The following is a 7,480-nucleotide window of genomic DNA, read 5'->3' on the forward strand; positions in this document are numbered from 1 at the left end:
GTGGCCAGCAGGTCGAGGGAGGGAATTCTGCCCCTCTACTCTGCTCTGCTGAGATCCCACCTGGAGTACTGCGTCTGGCTGTGGAGCCCTCAGCATAAGAAAGACACAGACCTGTTGGAGCGGGTCCAGAGGAGGGTCACAAAAGTGATCAGGGGGATGGAACACCTCTCCTATGAAGAAAGGCTGGGAGAGTTGGGGTTGTTCAGCCTAGAGAAAAGAAGGCTTTGGGAAGACCTTCTTGCAGCCTATCAGTACTTCAAGGGGGCTTGTAAGAAAGATGGGGACAGACTTTTTAGCAGGGCCTGTTGTGACAGGACAAGACGGAATGGGTTTAAACTAAAGGGGGGTAGATATAGACTAGATATAAGGAATAAATATTTTATGCTGAGGGTGGTGAAACACTGGCACAGGTTTCCCAGAGAGGTGGTGGATGCTCCATCCCTGGAACCATTCAAGGTCAGGTTGGACGGGGCTCTGAGCCAGCTGACCCTAGTTGAAATGTCCCTGCCCATGGCAGCGGTGTTGGACTAGATGACCTTTAGAGGTCCCTTCCAACCCAAACTATTCTATGATTTTATTTTTGATGTGCAAAAAATTAGAAGAATAAAAGTTCTATTTACCTTCTCTAATACCAATTTGTACTTGAGCATTTAATGTGTTTATTTGAATACAACAAATTCTAGTATAATTTTAGGAAAGAAGACTGAATGGTGACTCTCGTATGGTGTTATTACTAAAAACATGCAATTGTTCAATAGGTTGACACAAAGAAGAAAGGTTATTTTTAAATAGTAAAAATATTACAACTTATTGTTCTATTTACTAACTCACATTTTCAACACTAAAACTAAGAGACAACATTTTTAGTGGTAGCTGAATAATTTGTACATGCCATAGCTATAATGCACAGGGATGGGGGTTTCACAGAGCTTAAAGCTGGCCTGAGAAAGTGTGCATGTGAATCTGTCTGTGGTAACACCTTTTCATATGAGTAACACAGGTGAAAACAGAGTATAATCATGGAATTACACTGCCAATTTAACAGAGCTCATGACGCAATCCCTAGACGCAATCTATCCTGATGCAATTACCAGACGCAATCTCTAGAGAGGTGTGCTGCTTACCGGGGGCTCATATCACCTTTAAAGGTCCCTTCCAACCCAAACTATTCTATGCTTCTATGTTCCAAATGATGAAAAATTCTCTAAGAGTGAAGAAGAGTTTTGGGCACTATGTAAAACAAGATTAAGAATGTAAAGCTCAAACTAAATTATCACAAAAGTAAAGCAGTGCAACAAGTCCTACAGCATTTATGTTACATGTGTACTTTAGGGATTCTTTCTGGAACTTGGACTCTTCAGCTATGCGCAACAGCTTCTCACAAAGCAAAAAATAAACCAAAGGTGGTTCTAAGGAACACAAGCAGATCAAATAGAAAATCAAAAGAATGTCACATTCTTCTGCAATAACAAAATTCCACAGATCAGATCTGCCACCAAATGTCTGTAAAATACTGATGACTTTTTTTTTTTTAATTCTCCCAATGAAACTAAAATTTGCATATTTTCACAGAGTACCAGAATACTATTAAGCCTCCAGAAAAGGGGAGTGCGAAGATTCTCTTTCAGGTCTTTCTTAGTAGTCCCCTACTCATCTCATCTCTCTACAGGTATGCAGGGAGAGAAAAGGGCTCCCTCTGGAGAACTTCAGCTCATGGCAGAGACTGCAAATCAAGACAGCATTTGGACTCCTCTTCCTCCAGTATAAGGAGATAACTGGAGGTAACCCCCACGCAGTATTGAGTCTTCCTGATGAGATGCTCTAGTGACAGACACAGCCCGCTCCTCTTGCTCACCACCACAGAAACCATGCAAGCAGCTTTCCTCCTGCTTGGGGAAGATGAGGGAGCCGGCCACAGCAGGGGCAGGTAGGAAGACTGCACTAAGACTAATAAAGTACTGGAACGCAAGCAGCCAGTAAAGTTGGTATCATTCAGCAATCTTCTCATGAGACTGCTACCGTCTCATTACTAGCTTGCAAAAGGGGCTTCCGTGACAGGATTCACTAAATTTACTCATTCCACCATTTAAGGTCAAGGTTTTAAATTAAACCTCAGGCGTAAAGAGAGATATAAAGAAGCCAGGAAACAGCATTAAAAAACAAAACATGAACAAAACAAAAAACAACCCTCACCCAGGGGGTGGAAGTGAATCATGAAATTACTGCAGAAGGCCCTCTCGGAAGCACACAAGTGGTCACTGGTAAGAAGCACCCTGCCTTGGCAGAACTCACTAGAAATGGCCTCCAGGAACACCCACACAAATCAGCCATATCACTGCTTGGATGGCAACATTCAAACCACTTTACCTAAATCTGCGTTACTTTGCTATTGAGATCAAAAGGCGATACCAATGCCCCCACACCCTGTACTGAAATGGGAGAGAAACGGGAACTGCCCTGCGGTGCGGCAGGGGGCCATGTCCAGGGGAGCAGAGGCAGCACCTCTGCAAAAGGGGGCTGGGGTGGTGTTGCAATATGTAGATGATCTACTCATAGCCACTGAAACAAAGGAGCTGTGCATGATATGGACCATTAGTTTGCTGAATTTTCTTGGACTAAATGGCTATCGAGTCTCTCCACAGAAAGCCCAGGTCACCCAACAGCAAGTAACATACCTCGGTTATGAGATTACTGCTGGACAACGAACGCTAGGGGCCGCGAGAAAGGAAGCCATCTGCCAAACCCCCAAGCCCCAGACGGCCTACATTCCTAGGCATGACGGGGTGGTGTCGCCTGTGGATTTACAACTACGGACTTCTGGTAAAACCACTTTATGAGATTTTGAAAACAGGTACGAAAAACCTTACCTGGAATGGGGAGGCAAATAAGGCCTTTCATCTTTTAAAACATGAATTAATGAGAGCACCCGCTCTAGGGCTACCAGATACCACCAAACCTTTTTGGTTATTCTCTCACGAGAAACAGGGAATAGCCTTGGGAATTTTGGCCCAGAATTTAGGGCCATATCGGAGGGCAGTAGCCTACTTTTCCAAACAACTTGATGAAGTCAGTAAAGGATGGCCTAGCTGTTTAAGGGCTGTGGCTGCAGTTGTACTTAATATTCAGGAAGCCCGTAAATTCACTCTAGGCCAAAAGGTCACAGTCCTGGTGTCCCACACTGTATCCATAGTATTAGAAATGAAAGGGGGGCATTGGTTGTCACCACAGAGACTCTTGAAGTACCAAGCTATAAAGGTGGGCATGTTATGTGTAACTGTCACAAATCACGGTGAGACTGGTTTGAGTGTATGATCAATTTATTAATTAGCAAGAAATGGCAATAAGCAAAACAGCGCTGGGTGGCCCGGGAGCCTCTGCTCCACCGGCGGCACACGCAGGTTGGCAAAGCACATCAGGTTATGTACAGAAAAATCATACATACTCATCAGATTTCCTGGAAAGGGTAGTCTTATGGTGATGAGCTCCCACGCATGCGCAGTAAAATTAGGGTTAGGGTCTTTTCACCCTCCGGTGGTCATTCATAGTCTTCCTCGCTCTGTCCTCTGGTTGAACTTTGGGCTTCCTTTGTCCATATATAGTCATTGAATTAGTTTATCAGTCCTTTGACTCTGGAATATTACAAGGGGGTCAGTTTAACTAGTTTTTTAACACTTACCTTGACACAGTCGTCCTGAGTTCCTATTATCAGTGATTTACACCGGGGGCCTAATGAGCTAGCTCAAGGCCTGTAAATTCTGGTCAGGTAAGAATTTACATGTCTCTACTAAATCACTAAAACTATGCAAGTGAAGCTAAGAAAAATCACAGCAAGGTTTTAGTCAGGGATTGTCAGGGATTTAACCCTTTCATTTCCCCCATTTCTCTAAAATTTGTAAATTCCTTTACAAATATTCCGAGTTATCATATGTCATTACCTTAGGCAAAGTCCAAACTCTCATAGCCAGTTTCCTTAGCTTATACCACAAAAGGCAATTGTCTCATCAAGTTTGGTGAACAAACAATATACCACTTATCACAATATTGAGATAAAAAGACATTTGATTCATCTGTGTTGAGCACACAGACTGGCTGATTGGAAAGGTAGCCAGTATCAGCCATGACTGATACCCACCCTTCTGCACAGCCTGGGTAATAAGGCAGAGCAGCCTGCGGAGTCGTATCTGGCCGCAAGTAATGGCAGGGTAAGGGGGTGGGGGATAGCACAGTAGCTCTAAGAACCTACAGATTTGCGAAAACTGCAAATTCTGAGGAGAAGAGACCACACCGACGAATCCATGCAGTTACAAAACTCGGCATGAAAGACAACAAACCTATCAGTGGGCCTATACTATCAACTTTTGGATTAAGAATTTAGGGCAAACTGAATACACACTGCTATGGGAGTTCAGAGGAATCAAAATTGAAATCCTAAGGCTTAGTCATCAGCATCCTGTATAAAAATGGTCAAACAGCTCAATGTTCACATTTTAGAGAAAAACATTGTTGATGCTCTTGTTTGTTGGTACAGTAAGTTCTAGAACACATAAGATAATTATTGGTCCTGCACACTGTCGGGCAGCCACTGAAGCAATAGTGCCACACCGCTAAGCAGTAGTTGCAACAGTATCATTAAAGCCATATGTCAAATATCTGGAAGGTGTTAGAGAGTCACTGTAAGGTTTAGGTATTAATATTTCATTCAAATCAGTTAATTAAAACACACTGAGTCTCAAGAGATATGTAATCACTGAACAAAAAAAGGTAAGTTGGGGAAAGGGAGTATCTCTTGAATATAGTTCAAGAGATGTTTTAAAATGAACAAATACTACAGAATTCAGAAAGCTTCACTGGAATGAAGCTAACAAGAGGAAACAAACTACAAAGGCAAACCTTTTATGTGTTGGAAGATACAAATGTGCCAAACAGCTACCTCTGAAAGAATCATTGTATGGTCATGATAAAAGTGAACAAGAAGATATCACCAAACTAAACTTCAGAAAATGCTTTTCAGCAACTTTCATGGATGAGGTGCAATTCCTATACCAGACCTGTTATTTTTTGATACTAAGAAGAAAGCTGTCTCCAGGACTAGAAAGCAGACAAATTTAAAAACCTGCAATAACACTTTCATGTCTCACGATCTAAAAATATAATTGAAGGCAGACTGCCTGCATTTTACAAGGAAAATAAATTGGCCTAATAAGCTATTACTCCACTTTATAAAGTCCTACTTCAGTTTGGGTGATGCTTACTTACAAAAGTTTAGGAAGAATTTAAGAGTAGCTTAGCTGAAATATTAAAGCATCCAATCTCTGGTTTAAAGGAAGTCAGGAGGTTTACAGTGTAGAAAATATCTGTTTTTTAAAAAAACTTGTAGGGTAACATGAGAAATGTAAGACTGTAAATCTAGTATCTGTAGGGGAAAAAGTAATTAAAAAACGTAACACCTAGAAAAGCATGATCTGAAAGTGTCTAGCTAACACTAGTCTTTTGTGAAGATAATTATGCCTCAATAATCTCTTACAGAAATGTCTAAGAGGTAATGAATATAAAAGAGCTGGCAGGCATAATTTAGACTTTCAAGGGTTTGGCCAAGTGGCGTAACATAGAGCTCAGCAGAAACCTGAATCCTCATTGTAAACTTGCATGGCTATGCTGTTTCTGCCACTCAAACTACCTTGTTGAAAGAAATGCATAGCACCTGATGATAAAGTTTAAAAATAGTCCAAGAGACTTTTGACACAAAAGGCTACTAAGAAAAAAAAGTCCTAGGTCTGGGATAAAATATCAACATGGACATCATGCAGACCTACATTTCTGTTAAGGGCAAAAGTTTAATGATGGATCACCTCATATTCTGTTTAGATACTGTTTCACAGCAGTTAGCCAACTGTGGTACTATTTCACCAGTTATATGCAAGTTAAGCCTGTAGTCCATATGAATATCTGAAATGCCTCGTTCCGCTCCAGTAGTCTCCGAGTTTGGGACTCTGCTGAATCATTTATGAACTGAAAAAAGGAACAAGTAGAAAACCAACAAATATCAGAGGACGGACAGTTAGGTCAGTCAGGATCGGAGAGACAGCAAGAATTCAACAAGTCTAGAAGGTAAATGAATAGGAGAACACGTTACCAGAAAATAAACTAAAATTGGATAAATGCAGGGAAATGGAAAGTATAAACATTATAATGGGGTTTACAGGATTTATACAGTTTCTTATGATGATGATTTGTCATAGGAGGATGTGATCACAAAAGCCAAGCCAATAGGATAAGACAGACATAGAATAATGACAACAATACAGAGAATATTTAAGTACAGTTATATAAAGCTGAGAAATAGTCTTATTTAGGATACGCTCTTTATTTGTGGTCACCCTAGCTCAAAACTGAAATTGCAAAATTATCAGGGACTAAGAAAACAAGCAAAGAAGATGAAGAAAACTTGCAAGAAAAGAGATTAGGGAAACTGGCATCATTTATCTTAGGAGAAGTGTAGGAGGGAAAATATAAAAAGGTTTCTAAGTGGACATTTAAGGACAAAGGATGCTTAAAGTCGTAACACATGGAGATTAAACATATTATGATTCTACAGAAACAACATTTCTGACTGACAGTTCATATTTACATTTCTGTATGTTTTAAATTAATCTTTTCCTATCAGAAGAATGTTATCCTGAGTCCCCCCACCCCATTTCAACTCCACGGGTTTTCTGATGCTAAAACTTCTTAGCTAACTGTGGACATACCTGCAAAAGCTTTCGCTGTTTTACAAAGATAAAGCGCAATTACCAATATTCATTACCTGAGAAGCAAGCTGATTGCCCAGTAGGAAGAAATTTGCTCTCCAACTGCTTGCCGATATGATTATGGACATCAGGAATTTGACACCCTGCTCCTTGTGAGTTGCATAGCACAGGAAGAAATGGGTATTTTGAGCCATACCTCAAATGTGTGTGACTGGAGTCATGCACATATGGCTTCTCCGTACCTGTCCTCTGCTATTCCCTTACAGAAAATTCAGCGTAACAGAGTAGCAAGTCTTTGGCAACCTGCCAAAGGGCCTTCAGACTCCCAGGCATTTTTTCTTTTACTTAAAATTCTAGTAAGTTTATTTCTTCTTTTTATCCAAAAGTTGCTTTCAGTTAAGAGATGAATCTCTGTAGTATTTCCTGTTCCACATGCAATGCATTTTGTTAGGGATATTAGCGCACTATGAAGGGAGGGACAGAGGGGCACAGCTGTTGGGATGGGTGGGCGGCTCCTCAGGCCTTGCCGGCCCTGCCCAGTCTCACCTGGGGCCTCCACCGGCACCCTGCCCCTGGGCCCAGGAGCCCCGCCTCAGTTCCGCCCGGGGCTGTCAGTCCCGGCCAAAGCTGTCACCGGGCAGGAGGGGGCGGCAGCTGCCGGGGGACTGAAACGGGGTCACGGGCCGAAGGCGGGGGAAAGGGGGAGGCCCCAAGCGGCGCTGGTGAGAGAC

General features: G+C 41.9%; 2 protein-coding genes across 2 annotated transcripts in view; one reads left to right on the forward strand and one right to left on the reverse strand.

Moving 5' to 3' along the window:
- Positions 1 to 6,882, reverse strand: part of DECR1 (2,4-dienoyl CoA reductase 1, mitochondrial) — a 26,486-nt gene extending 19,604 nt beyond the window's left edge. The window contains exon 1 of the mRNA XM_009324432.1: positions 6,806 to 6,882. Coding sequence (XP_009322707.1) covers positions 6,806 to 6,877 — 72 coding nt within the window. The 5' untranslated portion in view covers positions 6,878 to 6,882. The remainder of the gene's footprint in view (positions 1 to 6,805) is intronic.
- A 367-nt stretch (positions 6,883 to 7,249) lies between these two features.
- Positions 7,250 to 7,480, forward strand: part of NBN (nibrin) — a 27,646-nt gene continuing 27,415 nt past the window's right edge. The window contains exon 1 of the mRNA XM_009324457.1: positions 7,250 to 7,424. Coding sequence (XP_009322732.1) covers positions 7,250 to 7,424 — 175 coding nt within the window. The remainder of the gene's footprint in view (positions 7,425 to 7,480) is intronic.

This window comes from Pygoscelis adeliae, unplaced genomic scaffold (assembly GCF_000699105.1).
Source record: "Pygoscelis adeliae isolate BGI_AS28 unplaced genomic scaffold, ASM69910v1 Scaffold145, whole genome shotgun sequence".
Taxonomy (NCBI): Eukaryota; Metazoa; Chordata; class Aves; order Sphenisciformes; family Spheniscidae; genus Pygoscelis; species Pygoscelis adeliae.